Genomic DNA, 18,697 nt, shown 5'->3' with positions numbered 1-18,697 from the left:
TTAAATTTGTCCAGAATGCCTATTATGATGGATGATTTGTTCACTCTTGGAAAGTGATCAAGGTTTTCTCCTTTCCATGGTTGTGTATGAGTAAGCTTTGCATAAACCCTGTGAAATGTAGTAATTTACATGGGGGTGTTTGGCAATTAGAGTTTTGGAGCAAAAAGAGAGGTTTGGACCACTTTTAGAGTTTTGACTAGTCAAAAACTCTAAAAGGTGTGTTTTGGTAAAAGAGAGTTTTAGAGAGAGTTTTGGAATGAAAACTCTCAAAATGAAAAAGCTCCTATTAGGAGCTTTTCCTTTAGAGGATTAGGTAGGAATATGTTTAATGACTTTTTTGCCTCTAATAATAATACTACACATTTATAAAAAATGTTGTCAAATCAGCAGTCACATCTGTTGAACAAAAAGTTAAAACTCTAACAACAAACTCTAAACTCTAACCGCCAAACTCTAAACTCTAACTGCCAAACTCTAAACTCTATTTGCCAAACAGGAACATGGTCTTTTTGAAGTAATGACCTGTATAATTATCATATAATGGTTGTTTGTGGTAATGCCGTAATGGCGATCTTTTTGCAACGTGGTAGGAATACATGATATGCCATAAGATATAAATATAGGAGATACATAATATTTCCTGAATGCAATGATATGTCGAGTACAAAGTAAAACATCTCATCGATTTCATCACACTTCAATTTACTTATTTTATTCAAAGCTAGATGATTTTATGTAGAATCATGTGAGTTTGATAAGGAGGATTGTGGTAATGGTATCAGTATGGATGTGCAATTACATGTAAATCTGGATCAATATTGGTTGAACTTATATACAATTTAAGATAAAAAAAAAAAAAAACTAATGAGAAAACAAATTTAGACATGAGCTAATTAATCGGACCTTTGTAAGTTTTCAACGAACCTTGTCTAGTTTCACCGTTGACCTTGCCAGCTTAAATAAGAACATACTATTTACATGCGCTTGCAAACCATTCAACGGCTTATTACTTATTAGCATTCCACTGTGCACTTCATTCAAAATATCATGTACAAGAGCAAAAGGATAAAAGATAATTGCGTTACATACATAAAGAACTAGCTCTCTATAATTCGACCCAAAAAAATTATTCATCTCAGGTTTATGAAATATGCAAAGTAATTAATATTTGTTAAAAAAAAAATTACTGGATGTTGAGAAACCTCAAAGTCTCAAGCGGACGAAAAGAATGTAAAAACGCAATATGTTGAGAGTGGGATTTGAACCCACGCCCTTTCGGACCAGAACCTTAATCTGGCGCCTTAGACCAACTCGGCCATCTCAACTCTGGTAAATTATTTTACGACAGCTTATATAAGGAGTAAAAATAGTTGTTGCCAACCGTCTAGCAAAAATGACAAAAGTGCAGGGGGTTAATAATGCTAAAAAACTACATCATTCATGTAATCATGTTAATAAACAACAAGGTACAATTAAATTTAGAAAAGATATATTAATAAAAAAAAGGACCTTATGAATTATATGTTTCCCGTCTTGGTCGTCTATTTTGTACAGATTTGAATGGTCGATCAATTGATAAGCATTTGAAAAAAGATGTGCTCAATTTGTGTGGAAGAGTGCCTTTGTAAATATGGGTATGAGAGAGATGAATCTGTGTGTGAGTGTTAGGGGTGTTCGTTTTAGATAATGCGATCCGATTCGAAATTCTTGACATGAGGAAATGCTATTCAAATTCGATTTGAAAATATTGAATATCTGAAATTTTGGATCGAATATTTGATAACTAAAAAAACTGAATTTTTAAAAGAAAAAGCTCAAGAAAGTTTCGTATCTAGCCGAATATTTAGCATATTTGGTCATGAATCTAGATATCTCTTGTAACACCCCAGAATTTCAAAGCGTAAAAGAAAGAAATAATAAAAATAATATTATAGGACGATGGTGGAAACATCGTCTTCTGGGAATGTCACTACTACAAGAAATACGTTTGAATAATTAAGTGACAAAAACAACATAAATAAATAGTATAAATAAATTAAATTAATTAGATTAATATCCAAAAGAGAAAACTAACTCTTAAATTAACGGAAAATCTAGGCCTAAAACATCAAATCAACCCGAGCCCAAAACCAAAGAAGATTTCCATCAACATAACTACCTGTAAAAATATACAACAAATATCCACAATCAGTGGGGAGTAACTAACAGCTCTTCCAGCCCAATATAGGATTCAAATAGCAATTTTAAGAAAAGCCCAAACAAATACTACTACCTAGCAACATGCTTCATAACAATCAGTAAATCAACAATAATTAACTTAAGATAAGCATACAAGATCCATAGCATAAGCCTCCAAAATAATTAAAAAATTAATATAATAGGTTTTGAGAAAGAGCAGAACGTCAGTGGATCGCAACCCTCTTACTGACGTTCCCTACTGCCTGTGTCTAAGAATGGTCAAACTCCCGATGCAGGATAGTACCCAGCTCAGTACTTCCCAACCTCTCAAACTACAACAATTAACGCAGATAATACCCCTAAATGCAACCTAGGTGGTTGACATGTTTTTCACCGGGGACTACATCTATCCTGGCCAACGGATATCTTAATCTCAATAAAATATTTCTACAAATAAATACTATAATTTATTCATCAAATATAAATAATAACGATGTCGTTCAGGCCTTACACTTAAACCCAGCAGAAACTAGGATCACAATCCAAGAGTTTCAATTCAACAATATTTATTTTTCTCAAAGTAATAGTGATAATAATACCAATAAAAATTATTTCGCTCAACCAAAAAGAATAAACACTCTTTAAAACATAATCATATACCAAATACACAATGAAATCAAATACTCCAAACTGCTACTACACTCTCATCGTCTGAGTTTGGGTACAAGGTTAATTATTACAATGTTAGTTATAATACCTCCGGTGCATAACTCTTGGTGAAACGATACTAAAGACAATATTATTCCCCCTCGAGTACTGTAACGTCGATAACTTAGTGCCCGTTTGGTATTATGATGGTTTTCTATTTTTTGGTTTTCTGATTTTCAAAGTCATATAATATATGTCCTATAATGAACAAAAAATTATCAAATTTATTGGAAACATGCTAATTTTGAAAACTGACAACTAAAAAGTGAAAACCACTTTTCCTGGTTTCCTATTTTTTGGTTTTTAGTTTTCAAAAAAACTAAAATTTGAAAACAAAAAAAGATAACGAACGGTCCCTTAGATATTAATTTATAAAAGTACAACATTATTATACTCTCAATTTGATTACAAACAACAATACGCTCATAAAATAAATTAATAAGACACTCACAATATAACTATAAATAAATATATCATTCAACTCAATAATAAAAATGAATAAATAAAACATGTAACAATTCTTCCGAAAAACTCCACATAACAAGATTTCACCTCAAAACAAGCTAAATCTTAACATGCTTCAACACAACAAAGTACACCTTTTGAAATGGTTTTAAACATAAGCAAATTCAAATAGACATAACTTTTAGCATACACAATATTTGTATGAGATTCCAATTGCATGTTAAAGCTTATCTCAATAAATTTCTAACGAATGGTCATAAGCTCAAATCCGATGTAAAATGAATGAGATATGATACTTTGAATATACACTTCCAAACTGGTCGCAGGTCGAGAAAAGTCGCCTGCTTCTTTTCTGGCACAACCAATATAATAGACTAGCCTTCATATGCACGCGATGCGTGCGTTAATTTCAAAATTTGTGATTCTATTAGATACTCCATTCGTATTTTATTTATGATTAAACTTAAATGTGAAAAATTCAACAGTTAGATGAATTTAGATATATTAATTCGCTAATGCAAAAAAAATAAAAAGGTTGTGAGTGATTGTTAACATTATGTTTTTGTGAATGAATATTGAACAGAAAGAACAAAAATAATGAGTTGGTTTAACTGAATTAAAGAGTATCAAAGGTAGTGAATGTCCAGACTTTTCATGTGCATGTTATGTATGCCATCTTTTTTTATAAGGTTAAATATTTTGTCCATTTAATTTTTGATTGAAGTATTTGATGCATATACCATTTTGAACTTGTTTTAAATGGCAAGTTGGAATGAGAATTTTTGAATGATTTGCTTTTGTAATTTTTTTCATTCCATTAATTAGATCATTGAGGGTATTTTGGTCACTTCAAAAGAGGACACCACACCTCCTCCCTTGGCTTATATAATAGAGATATGTTATTTCACCTGATGTTTCACCACTTATACTCATACATCAAAAGGAAACATACCCAAGCCAATATATGATTATTACCATATAAATTAACTACTTTAACATAAAACATAAATTACATAGCCCAAACATGATAATTTCCAGATTATATAAAGGAAATATTTACATGAATAATCCCAGTTTTCACCAGTCTTCTAAAAATAATCCCAACTTTAGATTATTTTAGAATAATCCCTACTTTACGGAGTACCTTCTCAAACACTAGTGGAAAAAACATCAAGTGCTCCGGTTAAAAACTGTTCAAGTGCTCCGTATTTGACCCGTAGCAGACGTCATACGAGCACTTGAGTATTTATCAAGTGCTCCGATTGAAAACCGGAGCACTTAAATTTACAAGTGCTCCGGTTGTCTTAAAAACCGGAGCACTTGTGAATTTTATATATTCAAAATACATCAAGTGCTCCGGTTGTTAAGAGAAAACCGGAGCACTTGATTCACAAGTGCTCCGGTTTTTTCCTAACAACCGGAGCACTTGAAGTATTTTTTTTTAATAAAAAAATTGTTGTTGTTGTACAGCAGCAAGCATACAACAACAACAACAACACTGGTTGGAATATTAAGGAAGCAAAGGTTAACTAAATTCTAATGCACACACAAAATCACCAATCATATGTTTCGCGTTTCCCATATGACGAATTCCACCTTAAATAAATAAAAAAAAAGGAACAATAACTAGAAGAATAGACAGGGAACATCAGAAAAGGAAAAGAAACAGTCTACAATTTCCCATCAAAAGAGAAAGCAACAGTAAAGATCTAAAAACACAAACAAACACCATAATCCTCATACTCCTCACAATTTCCCATATGGCTACCTTGAGCTTTGCTGCATCCTCATAATCCTCTTTCTCAACGACATTTCTAAGTTGAGACTATCAACACAAACACAACAGGGATTGTTTAGTTAAATGCCTGCAACTATAATATCAACAAGCAAAATATCAATTGCACCACAGCTCAATTAATATACTAAAAGTGTCCTTCCCGTAAAGAATCATAATAGATATAAATAACCAAGAAGAACAAATATCAGGTATCATGTGAAACCATTCTAAAATAACTAATAAGAACATAAAAAACTGTAGGTATCATTCAGAGTTCAGAATAAATTAAGCCACATCATGAGTTTAGTGTTAAATTCTACAAGTAACCCGAAGTTGTAATTTTAAGTTTATGAACTTATTATCCATTAATGAGAGGTAACATAGCAAATTAAGAAGGGAAAATTTTAATGAGACATAACATAGCAGATTAAGAGGGGAAAATAAGGCGCTAATCAGAGTGTGACAACAGAAAAGTGAGTGTGACAACAACAACGGCTAGGACCCAAGGAAGAACTAAAGCACAAATAGGTATCTATACAGAGATGTTTTAACCTGTCAAGTGTAAAATTGCAAATTATACATGTATTAGCATTGTCTGCCAGGGCAGGTGGCTCATGTAAGTTTGTTGTCTGAATAGGGAATATGACTCCTGCCTAACAGTATTAGAGTTGAGATATATATTCCACAATATAATTATACATCATCACATTAACTATAACAATTAAAGCTATCACATCCTTTGACTAACAGTAAGAGAGCAAATGATTGTTTTACTAAATGTTAAACGATAAGTGCAACACCCACAAAAATCAGAGCTTATTAAAGGTAAGAAATATACTAAAAAGTCATCCTAAAAGCAATTAAAAATAAGAGTAGCAAAAGAGATAAAGACAAGCATGAGTATACATACTACCTTGAAATGCAACCAACCCATTTTATATAACATTCGTCTTTGTTGATTCTGATCAGTTACGGTAGCTACTTAATGGTTAACATCGTAATAATAGCAGATAACTCATATTACCGCAAGATTGTAACTGTTTCCCTCCCTTTGACATATATGTAGACCTTCAATCTAGCAGTAAGTGTATAGAAGAAGCTTTTTTCTATTATTATAGTATTCACTTAGTGGGCACATTAGGCACCCCTACTTATACTTTATCCTTATACACTAATCTATACAAAGAACCTCTAAGAATCAGCTTTGAAAAGTACATTTCAGTAGCTAAGTTGAGTTAAAGAAGAACATAGCTCGCAAAAAAATTGGCCAAAAACAAGCAATATACTTATTGTAACCCAACAATCACATATGAAAGCCTTTCTCTAAGTACAACTATAACTAAGCACTGTCTCGTAAATACATTTAGAACCTTTCTTGTTCTAACCTCTCTAAAGAACCTTTCTTTTTTTAGAAGACACTATAACTAAGCACTGTCTCGTAAATACATTAAGAAGTGAAGCTGTATAGTGCATAACTCAGAGATAACAAAACTGAATAAAATCTAAAAATCAGCTATACAAAAAAAAAAACAAATAACACCAAGTTAAACTTTAGCATGTTAGGAACTAAAAAAATAAATCTCCGACAACGGCGCCAAAATTTGATACGTGTCGTTTACCGTATACAAATTAATTACAAATTAATTACCTTCATAGGCATTCAAACACATGGGTGTACTTTAACCAGAAATAGGGTCGTCAAAACAGCTCTTACCAATTACAAATCATGAGAATATGGCCTCAATGAAGGCTTCGGCATCAAAAGGTTGAAGGTCTTCCACGCCCTCACCAACACCCGCAAATTTTACTGGAATGCCAAGCTCATCAACCACCGCCTCAAAACTATCTGAGAAATAAGAAAATAGGAGGTTGAAGGAAGAAAATAAGAAGTAATCAATTTATTTAATTAGAGCAAAACAAGTCATCTACTGTTAAATACGTGCAGCTACCCTACATTGATGAGAAGGGAGATAAACAAAACCATCCCCTTCATCATTTTCAAACCATTACTTAAAAACACCTTTTTCCTCCTGTTTACAAATCCAGCCTTCTCAATGATATCAAAATTTTGGAAACATTTCTCTGTCATAGTATGTGCACATTACCAAGTTCTTCAATCTGCAAAACTGGAAGTACAGACCTAAGCAGAATTATAGCACAAAAAATTTTACAAGAACAAAACTAAAAGATGATATGTTATTGGTATTATAGCAACTATATCATAGAGTTTAAATTCAGGCAGTGTTGTAGTGTCATAGTTAATTTAAATGCATAAAAGTAATTTAATATTTTCTAGGCTACATTCATAATGCAATTGTAATCCTAAGAAATACTTAGAAACCAGAATGAGGAGCAACTTACAGTTTCAAGCACTTAGACTTTTTACAGTTGCAATGCTTACACGATTTTCCTTCTCTAATAGTTTCGAATTTGCGCCTATTGATTGGTTTAGGACATCAATAAGAAAGCTCTAGCTTCAAATGCAAGCCTGTGTAGTAGTCATTATGAAATCACAAATTAAGAATACTAAACTTGCCTTTTCTTCTTCGGACTATTTGGATTTAACTCCTCGATAGCTGCATATACTGATGCCTGAGAAGAATTTTCTGCAATTTCAGCTACATTTTCAGCAGGACCCTCATCTTTTCTGAGAGATGATGAATCTAATGAGTTCATGAAAGGATCCTAAGCAGTTGGAGAAATAATTTCCTGGTGGGGTTGCTACAGTCCTTTGAAGCTGCTGCCAACGCATTCAAGTGCAGACCTATACCTGGCAGAAGGCGCCTTGAAGAATCATTTCCAGGTGTGATGGCCTGCCTAATGCAGGGCAAAGGTTTCTCCTCACTTTGAAGAGAAGACAAAGAACTGGAGAATAGAGCACCATCTATACTCTTCTTAGTTCTTGGTATCTCAAAGGTAAGACACCACCGTCGCAATGCTTGATGTAAATTACTGAAAGGCTGCAAGCAGAAAACACGAACCTGCTTAAAAGGAGTTCTCCATACTTCTTTTTGAAGAAAAATGTTGTGGAAGCACTAAAATTACAACCCTAAAAAAAGGCATGCAAGGATAAAACACCATGTACAATGTTGTATAAGCAAAGTTACACAAAGAGGTGGAAGGACATCAAACATAGAGCAAATATGGATTTTAGGCTTGTAAATTGTATTCTATAAATTGTGTAATCCAGAAATCAAAAGGTCATATGAACACAAGAACAAAGACAAAAGTCTTGTATCCAAATGCTTATTGAAAATTGTACATAAGAAAAAGATTTGTAGCAATTTGAGCATTTGAACTAAGATTGGCACATCAACCTAGGGAGCATATACGTCGATATAAACCACACATCTATCATTTCCAACTGCAGAAAAGGTAACTAGCCAGCAAGCACAAATAAGAATAAGAAAAAACAGAATACGAAGTTGATGTGGTCAACTGGTTACTAATGAAGACAACTAAAGGTGACAGCATACATAGTCCAGAAAAATATGAAGTATTTTATAAGCAAACATGTAGATTTTTCTCACCTGCTTTCCTTTTCTTCCAGCAGAATCACCACAAAGAAGTTCACTAACAGAGGAAATTTTCCAGAGTCTCTGGCGCTGCTCCATTTGCTTCAATTCAGGAGCCTCTGTGGGTTGAGTTGAATTTCCAGCAGAATCACCACAAAGAAGTAACCAAGGAGGCCGGAGGTGAGACCCCAAGAAGCAGATCTGAAGTTTTGGGAGGACAGAGAGTGGAAGAAGCATATCTGAAGCAATGGTGGTTGAATTTTGTGACGGCCGGAAGCAGAAACCGATGAGGGTAGAAGCTTTGTCAGTCATGAACAATAATAATGAAGTCGAATTTCTCTCGAAAATTCAATCCAATTGAAACCTAGGGTTTAATGAAAAAGCAAATGGAAGAGAAATTCGAATGAATTATACTCTGCGCCATTCGAATTCAAAGTGTTTGCAGGCCATTATTTGATCGAAGAAGAAGCGAGAGATTGTAAAATCTCCTCGAGAAGAAGAAGCGCAGAGAAGAATTTTGCGATTGTTTTGTTCGTTGGATGATAGACCAGAGCGGAGAAATACGATAATTGCAGATCTAGTTGAAGCAGCATGAATAGTGAGGAGAGAGTAAAAGGAAAACAGAAGGTACGAAGAAGTTCGACGGACGAGGGAGGAGGGCTCCAAACTTCCAATTGACGGAAAATAAAAGTGAAGCGCAGTACTTACACCTATAGTCGAAAATAATTATTTGGAGGAAAACTTGTGCAAGTGCTCGGGTTGATTAACCGGAGCACTTATTCACAAGTGCTCCGGTTGACTAATCAAACGGAGCACTTGATGTCAAGTGCTCCGTTTGACTAGTCAACCGGAGCACTTGTGAATTTTTTATATTAAAATTTTCACAAGTGCTTGGGTTGATTATTCAACCGAAGCACTTGACAAGTAGCACAAGGAGTTTTTTCCACTAGTGAAAATAATTCGAACTATTAATTTTCTATATATTATATATAGACCTAAAACGGATTAGTGAAGGTAACAAATTAAAAGTGATACTTTGGTTTATTTTGAGAAGATTCCCTCAAAGTTAGGAATATTCTGAAATAATCCAAAATTTGGATTATTTTGATAAGACAGTTGAAAGTTGGGATTATTCATGTCAAATTTTCCCATTATAAATCCGACCAAATTACACCCAAAACTACACCAAATGACAATAAACTTAAAATGACAATAAACTCAAAATGACAAATACTAAGGCATTAACATAACTTCAAGGCTTTAATTCCTACCATTCACAAGTACTTTCATGCTATCAAAACAACAAGATACTTAGCGATAATCATCACATAACAAAATAGACTTAATATTAGCCACATAAAACTCCAAATGAAAATAATCCTAACATGAATCTAAGCCTACTAACATGGATTCTAACAAGACTAAAACAACTACTTTTATCCTAATGTGCTAGAAGAGATGTTAGTTACCTCGAATTTAGGTGGAAAATAATGCTAGAATGGCAAAGAAAAAAGAGAATAACATTGCTCCCGAAAACTCCAAACCGGATGACTCGTTTGATCGGAATGGAAACTACAGTCACGTATTTCACTTTCTTCAAAAACAAATCACACTACGAGCAACATCTTTTCGAGCAGATGAATTTTGACTACTCATCATATGTCCAATTTCAATAAGGGACGAAGGCGATATGGGGCCAACAAGATGGGTTGTAGAAATGGCCGAATATGCGAGAAGGAAGAAGGACTATTTCTCTTTCTTTCTAAGGCTGGCGTGAAGAGAGGTTTTTGAGTGCAAGAAAATAATGTGATTATTCATATCATTAAGCAAAAGTTTAATTGCATTAAGATGGGTTAATGGGGGATGGCTCTTCACCTTTTGGTAAATACAAAGAGAGATAGAAGATGCTAATACTATACATACTCCTCTAAATTTCGGACAACATAAGAAGGAAATGGACTTGCAAAATTCGTTATGTTGGTCGGTCCAAAATATAATTAACGCTTAAAATAAAATCACACGCTACTTAAATTTATAGAATTACTAACTATATGATCGATAAAATAAATACGCACATTATATATATAACTAATGAAATTTAAATAAATATATATTTAAACTAATAATCACAACAACATAATACGATAATTAAATAATTATACACTTTCAAAATAGTTTTTAATAATAAATTATTTTATTTTAACAGAAAATATCATTTCAATGTAAACAATGCCAAAAATGAAGAATGAAAAGTACGGGGTGTTATATCTCGGATCGGATATCTGAAAAATATCGAAATACCTTAATGTTTCGGGTATTTTCAACTATCCAAAAGTGAAAATTCCAATCCGTTTCAGATACGAAAATGTTCGAATATCGAATCCGAAATATCTGAACACCAACAAATCAGATCGGATATTCGATTTACCGGATCGGGTCGATCGGATCAGATAATCATGAGATCCGTAGTGAGTGTTTTAGAAATAATAAGAAGGTTCATATTAGGTGTAAAAGTATTGAAAATATAGGAAAAACAACTCTACTTATAGAAAATACAGAAATTAGGGCCTATGGTCAAAGTTGGCGAAACTTGGCTCCAAAAAATAAAACAAAGCCAAAGAGTAGAGACGACGCAAAGATAACATATTTTATAAATCTAATTCTTCATGCAGGTAATGGTACATATATTTCCATAAAAAGATCTAAATATATAATTATTGTATACCCTTTAATAATTATTTCTTTTTTAAGAAAAAATAGTCTTTATTTTATTGTTTAATCAGTATAAATTTAAAGATTTATTTGGGAGAACTAGTTTTATAAGCATACGATGTGTGCGAAAATAAGTAGAAAATTATTTTTTAGGAAATGTAAAAAATTAAATTATTTGTTAATTGATTATATATAATAAATTAGGTTTTTTTCAAATTATTGACGGTTTTTTTTACTTTTTTAATTAATAGGTAGTTCCTTTTTCTATTTTTACTTTTTTTATTTTTTAATTATTAAAGTAAGTAGTTATTTTTTTTAGTGCATTGTGCTCCCGGGAGCACAATCAGAACTGTGCTCCCACAATAAAAAAAATAAAACATTTACGAATACGAAAACGAACATTTACGAATATGAAAACGAACATTTTACTGTTGAAGTGGAACATTACAAAATTCATTTACGAAAACGAACATTTTATTATATTGTTGAAATGGAACATTACAAGAATTCATTTATGAAAAAGAACATTTTATTGTTGAAGTGAAACATTGCTAGAATCCAAATACGAAAATGAACATTTTTGGTTGAAATGGAACATTACTAGAATTCAATTACTTAAATAGAACATATGCTTATCAAATATAGAACATATTTTCAGTGAAAATAGAACATATTTTTAGTGAAAATAGAACATATTTTTTGGTGGAAAATAAGTTTTAAAAGAATATTTTTTTTAAATTAAACATTTGCTTATTGAAGATAAAAACAGATTAACAAAATATAGAACATAATTTTTTGCTGAAAAATATGGTTAAAACGAACATTTGTTTATTGAAAATAGAACAATTTTTACGAAAACTAGAACATATTTTTTTTCTGAAAAATATGCTTAAAATGAATGTTTGTTGAAATAGAACATTTGCTTATCGAAAATGGAATAAATTTACTGGGTACATGGTGTGCAGTGTGCACCGTGCTCTCGAGAGCACAATAGAATTTTCATCTTGACGTATAGAATTAGAGATACTCTAACATTTAAGAGGCGTCTCAGATGTTTTTTTTAAAGAAGCTCTAGAAAATAATAAACCCTAACCCTACGCTGTATTCCTCACAAACTTCATTCCGTCCAAAACTATTCGAAGAAGAAAACTTCTCCAAGAAAAATGTCAAGATCTGATGCACAACCAAAGCTCATAAATCTAAGCCTCTTCCTCTGGAACAACATCATCAATGAAAACAATATTATACCCTTTGATGAAGGTTTGTTTATCTTCAAAATCTCTTCTCGTAAAGAACAAAAAATAATCAAACAACCTCATGTTGTTGTTAAATTTAAGCTACATTATCTCATTGATAGTAACTTACCTAATTTAGCCCAACAAGTTATTATGGATGCTAAGGTTTTTGGACCTAAAACAACAAAATCTCTTTCTCAACAAGTCTCAGATTATATCATCAGTTGCTTCAGTTTTCGTCCCATGGCTCGTTTTGGGTTTGATCCTAGTCGTCCTACGGTGGTTTTTGTGGCGAAAGTTCTTGTTGATGGTAATATAGAGGAGTCTACAATTGACAAAAATATTCATGATGATGATATTTCGCCGCATCGTAGAGGTTTTGATCTATATGATGATCTTACTACTGATGATGGAGGCTGGCAACTACTGTATGGAGTTGATGATGATGATGATGATGATGATGGTGATGTTCCATTGAATGTGATGGGTGATTTCAGGGAGCGTCTACTTCTAGGTATACTCGGGAATGATATTGATAATGATAATGATATGTTTTTGCTTAGGAATGACATGCCGTTATATCATGATGATATTCACATAAACCCTATTTTAGCCAACAATTATGATTTTGAGGATACTCATAGTGATTATACTTATGATTTTCATGATGATCAAGATGTTAATGGATTATTTGGGCATGTTCCGGATGTGATTCATGATGATGGTTATGGTTTTTATAGAAATCAACATTATATCGAACTTGCTCAGGAGTATTATAGACATAGGATACTTGATGAAACAGAGAGACAATATAGGGAACGAGCTATTCTGAACTTCATCATGGTAGATAACAATGTTATGGAATATTCTGAACTAGAGGATGTTGATGATAAGAATGATGATGAAAAGGATGTTGATGATAAGAATGATGATGAAAAGGATCTTGATGATAAGAATGAAGGTGAAATTAACCATGTTCTTAGCATTTTAAGGTCGTTGCATCAACACAAGCATATTACTTTTCCAATGGTAATGGTGGGTGAGAATTCACGAGCAGCCAAACGTATTAAGCTTGCACAAGACCAAACAAGATCAAAGAGTTTATCGAAGATCAAACCAACAATAGAATTAGTAAAAGGAGAGGAGTTGAGTGAAGATAGTTTGTGTTCAATTTGCCTTGAAAAGTTGTCAAGTGAAGAAAAGAACATCAGGATAAGTCATTGTAAGCATCTTTTTCATGGCGAATGTATATTCAAATGGCTTCGGAAGAAAAAATCATGTCCTAATTGTCGATTGAGTAGTTTGGAAAAGGTGTATTTTTGATTTTGAGAAGTTGTCAAATTAAAGATTTATTGTTAGATACTACTATTCACATTCATGATGAAACAAGTTGGTCAGTTGGAGTTTACCAAATTCTTTGTACTAATTGGAATTCGTTAATTGCAATAAAGTATCTTGTTGTGTTTGATTGTTATTCTTGTCAACCTTCATCCCTTTTGCACTTTCTAGCTTCTACTTGACCCACAACTGTTGTTGACGGTCAAATATTATTTTCTTCACTTATATGATAAGTTAGCCATTGTTGCTGACATGGATTCCAGCTGCTAGTTTGTTAGTTAGGTTGGTAGATATTTGGTAAATATATTTCTTTATGTGGGAGTTTCTCGTATGGAGTAAGATGATATTGACAAAGTTTTGAAGGAGATTATATACATTCAAATTTCTTCCCTGCCTTGTGGTTTATGCCCAAATTTTAGCTTTGTTTTGTGCTTTTTGTTGTAGTATTTTATACCCGAGTCTCATTCGCTAGGCGATTATAGAGAGGTCAAAGATTGGGTGATGTGATCGGTGTTGAGATTGGTAAATTTGGGATACTGATCAGTTTGAATGTTTCAAGCAGTTTGGTGATGATGGAATGAGTTTGTTGGTGAGTATGAAACACTTTGTAAAGTGTTTGCAGTCTCAGTTGGTAAAGCTATATTGTGCTTTTTATGGAGATTGATCTAAGCTAAGGTGGTTCTTCGACTGTGGTTTTTCAGTTCTTCATTCCAAACTCGAGACAGAACGATAAATCTCCTAGCTTTCCATTGTATGCTTCATGTGCTTGATCCTGATTTTCAGTAATCTTTGGGATTTCAGGTTACTTTCTTAGTTTGTACTGAATTGGTGCTTATTTTATGTCTATTCAAGCATGTCTAATGTCATAAGTGTTTGTACTATATACCTTTGGGTAAGTCAGTAACGGCCCGTTTGGTAGTTGGTCATAAATGGTGGTAATGGGAATGAATTTGTGTGTAAATTTGTGAAAAATATCATTGTCCATTCCCATGGTAATGCTAATTTATCCTAAAGTGTCCACTTTCCTTCTCGAATTTTCATTCCCATCCAATACCACCTTGTTAGGTGGTAATGAGTGGTAATGAAAATTGCTTCCAAAAACACAAGTTTAGGGGTGAGATTGCTTGTCCATGGAGAAAATATGCCTCCCCATGGAGATTTTAAGGGTGCTTCCCTAATAAAACTATACTTAAAATTCATTACCATTACCGCAATTTATTAACGACTACCAAACGGGCCGTAAGTGTCTGGGTCAGTTTGCAGAAACTTTGGATGGAAATAGCATGTTGGCTGTTATTATTATTCATCCAAAAACATTGTATATTGTGGGATAGAACACAAATTGCAGAATTCTTCAATGTTTCTACTTTCTTTAGTGTGAAATTTTGAATAGTAGCAATGCTGATATTCTTGTTACCATCATACTCTAGAGACTGACGTCAAAGATCATCATTAAGTACAGTATTATTATTATTATTATTATCAGTAATGCCAATAAGAATGTTGCAATCCTGATGCGATCCCTCATTTCAGAGAGGGTTGCTATGTCCGAGTGGTTAAGGAGACAGACTTGAAATCTTTTGAGCTTCACGTGCGCAGGTTTGAACCCTGCTGCCGACATCTTTGTGGTTTGCCCTTCTTCTCTCTGACACGCGAACATCGTTGATCAGCTGAGTCCTTACAATGTATGCATAGGATCTAACTAGCTGGAGCAAATAGTGAAAAATCTTCTTGTTTTGATCAGGGCAGTGGTAATGAAAGATAAGAGGGTGCAGTGATTGGGGTCTAGCATTGGATGTGTGTGATAATTGGCACTCCATATCTCTGTGTATGATGTGAAATAGTGAAAGGAAGAAATCCCACATCAGTCACTCGAGAAACTAATTGCATCAGTGATTAACCAAAGAAGGGAGTTAAATGAGCACGACCTTACTAGAACAGGATATGTTCTATAGGATCATACCTCTGTATCTTTGAGTTCTAAGGAGACAGGAAACTAAGTCTGGTGGATGAATTACGACCATGTTATATTATATACTGATACTACCAAGTTCCGAGTCCCACACTCTACTATAATTTTTTTTGGCTTTCTTAATGCCTGTGAAGAATTCATTTATTACGTTAATTAACATATTTGAGAACAGATGAACATCATTTTTTTAAGGGAAGTATAAACTTTGTCCTTCGATTCATTTTCTAACTAACACGAGGTTATGAGTTCGCTTCTTAAAATGATAGTAGTATTTATTTGTTCTGTGTACTTTTGTAATATAGAAATTACATGGATTCATGACCCTTGCATGAGGAAGTTATGAAACATCACGGTCAGGTATCTATTAGTAATGCCATCTAATTTTTCATTTTTATATTTTTTGACAGAGGTTGCATTGCATGAATAAAGAGAGTTTACACACCATCAGATGATCAGGGTTACTAGAGACCCTTACATTATTTAGAAGACAAACTACAAACAAATTACAAGAAGTTAAAAGGGTAGAAAGCTCTTGTTTGTTGGATCCTTGATTGTTGAGAACTTGAGACGACTTTGTTTGCAACGTTCAAGCTTGCTAAAGCCATCAATGCCAGTTGGGAGCATTGCAAATACTTGAGAACCTGAGGAACTTTGAGAACAAGGATAGAAACAAAAGGGTATGGTCGGTCACAACGGATTTGTGAGTTTCTCACAAGCAACATGACTAAAAGTAACTTGATAAGCACACTAGAAACACCAAAAAATAGGGAGCAACGTTAAGATAAAAAATTTAAATTTTAGTATATACTTCTAAATTTCTAATAAAGATATATAACTTTTATATAGTCAAGATTAAGACAAATGGAAAGTTTTCCTCCTAGCAAAATGCATCAAAGGTTCCAAATTTTGTTTTTGGGGGAAGCGGGAGTGGCATACCAAACGTACAAGGAAAAGAAAGAATTGTTTTCAAAACTTCTATCGCATCTTTATGTAGAATAGCTAATTAGTTGCCCAAAAAAATATGAATTTAGATCCTTCTAATTTATATAGCTACTAATTAATGAACAATAAAATACTTTTCTGACGTGACATTCTCTCTTTCATTCTTTGGTGCTTACTCTAAGTGAACCTCATACAACTAAATAAATTTTTAACATATATAAAGTCTCGAACACACGACCTAGCTCAAGTATGTATATATCCATCAAGCCACGAATCCACAACAATCTCATCATTTTCTATCTCCAACGTAAAGGTGATACTATCGGTCTCCAACGTAAAGGTAATACTATCGGTCTATCTTTAATGATGATCAAATCTCTATATATATCTAAAATACAATGCAAACAAATATCATGTTTAAAGACTCAAACACGCAACCTCCTATTTGAAATACGAACACTCTAACCAACTATTCTTCCATCACTTTTTGGTTTTTATGGTAGAAAAATATATATATATAACATACATCTAAGAAAAGCATCTAAACATATAATTATCCCACAATATTCCCATAATTATTAAGGAGACAGCTTAAATTTCTTTTGAACTTGTCGCCTACATGGACTTTGTAGGAAACAAAATTATTTAAAGACAACATAATATTTCTCTTTTTGAAAACAAATAAGTACAAATGTATATATTAATACTCATTAGTTTTAATGGTAATAATAGACTGTGCTACATTATAGTACTAATATTATAGAAAAAAACTCTTAAAATTTTTATAACCTTCCTAATCAACACCATTATACTATTTAATTGCATCCGATTATATTCTTACACATTAACCTAAATTTCAAAAATAAGGTTGTACCATAGTCTTTGAATTAATTATATATTTATATATATGTACTCTTATGAACTTGAGAGTTATACTGATCAATTCAATGACTCATATTATACTTTACTATGTAGAAATTTAAAAGGAATTGGAAGATTATTTCACGAGCACAATCCAATGCCTATTACTTTTTTTCACTTCTCTCAAGTGATGCCTCATCTATACTACTAACTCTGTTTTTAATTAGATGTAATATTTTTATTTTAATCCACTCACCATAAAGGCGAATATTGTATCTGAAAAAACATAGGTTGTATATATACTATAACAAAATTCATTAATTTTAAAGTTGCCCACTGAGAACACTTAAACTTCTTTTTTGAATTCATAAAATCTTTAAAATGAAAGCCTATTAATGTTATATACATTATTGTGTCAATTCTCAATAAATTATATCAACTCCTTTTTTTGTAATTATATTCTTGATGCTTTATAAGAACAAATCCTTATAAACAACTTAAATATTAATAAACAACTTAGATATTAATATATATATAATTGGTCAAAATCGAAAAACTTTCAGAAACGGAGGGAGTAATGTTCTGTTTTTCTAGTTATTTGTTAAGATTATCATATCACACTTTTATATAATCCCTCCATTTCATCCGTAAGGATGCTTTAGGGTGGCCCACCAGATGGAATCCTCCCCAGTTCTTTATTTCCATTTAAAAAAATATATATATAATCCCTCCATTTTTAAATAGATGCACTATTTTGACTTTTATAATTGTCCATGCACAACTTGAATATTAATATCTATAATTATCCATTACTAAAAAATTTGCATTATTAGTAGGTGAGCTTGTTATTCTAATTATCCATTATCTTTACTAGTAGCTTGTTAATTATCCATTACACAAAATTGTGCACTACTAATATATGTAGAGTCAATTCACCAAAAAAAAAAAAAAAAAAAAAAAAGTAGAGACAAGTCAGCAAGCTCAACTTGGATGA

General features: G+C 32.6%; 1 protein-coding gene, 1 non-coding gene and 1 pseudogene across 5 annotated transcripts; 1 reads left to right on the top strand and 2 right to left on the bottom strand.

Annotated features, from left to right (window-relative positions):
• Nucleotides 1-1,244: 1,244 nt before the first annotated feature.
• On the bottom strand, nucleotides 1,245-1,325 carry TRNAL-AAG (transfer RNA leucine (anticodon AAG)). The gene has a single exon. It is a non-coding gene; the product is annotated as a tRNA-Leu (tRNA).
• A 3,534-nt stretch (nucleotides 1,326-4,859) lies between these two features.
• Nucleotides 4,860-9,367, bottom strand: LOC104884888 (uncharacterized). 4 transcript variants are annotated; one of them, XR_008968214.1, is made up of 4 exons: nucleotides 8,659-9,367; nucleotides 7,490-8,088; nucleotides 6,843-7,254; nucleotides 4,860-5,176 (listed from the first exon to the last, which is right to left on the bottom strand). XR_008968214.1 is itself a non-coding variant. In XM_010669592.3 (2 exons), the coding sequence occupies exons 1-2, from the start codon at nucleotides 8,953-8,955 to the stop codon at nucleotides 7,801-7,803; spliced, it is 585 nt and encodes a 194-aa protein (XP_010667894.1). In that variant the 5' UTR covers nucleotides 8,956-9,359; the 3' UTR covers nucleotides 4,860-7,800. The 4 variants fall into 4 exon arrangements, 1 of the variants encoding a protein (XP_010667894.1); XR_788798.3 differs by having other exon boundaries at nucleotides 6,843-8,088; nucleotides 8,659-9,359; XR_788799.3 differs by having other exon boundaries at nucleotides 4,860-6,974; nucleotides 8,659-9,359.
• A 6,484-nt stretch (nucleotides 9,368-15,851) lies between these two features.
• Nucleotides 15,852-15,967, top strand: LOC125495386 (small nucleolar RNA U3; annotated as a pseudogene).
• The last annotated feature ends 2,730 nt before the right edge of the window (nucleotides 15,968-18,697 follow it).

Source organism: Beta vulgaris, chromosome 2 (genome assembly GCF_026745355.1).
Source record: "Beta vulgaris subsp. vulgaris cultivar EL10 chromosome 2, EL10.2, whole genome shotgun sequence".
Classification (NCBI taxonomy): domain Eukaryota; kingdom Viridiplantae; phylum Streptophyta; class Magnoliopsida; order Caryophyllales; family Amaranthaceae; genus Beta; species Beta vulgaris.
Note: the sequence above shows the minus strand (reverse complement) of the source record. Positions and strands in the feature narration are given on the sequence as shown.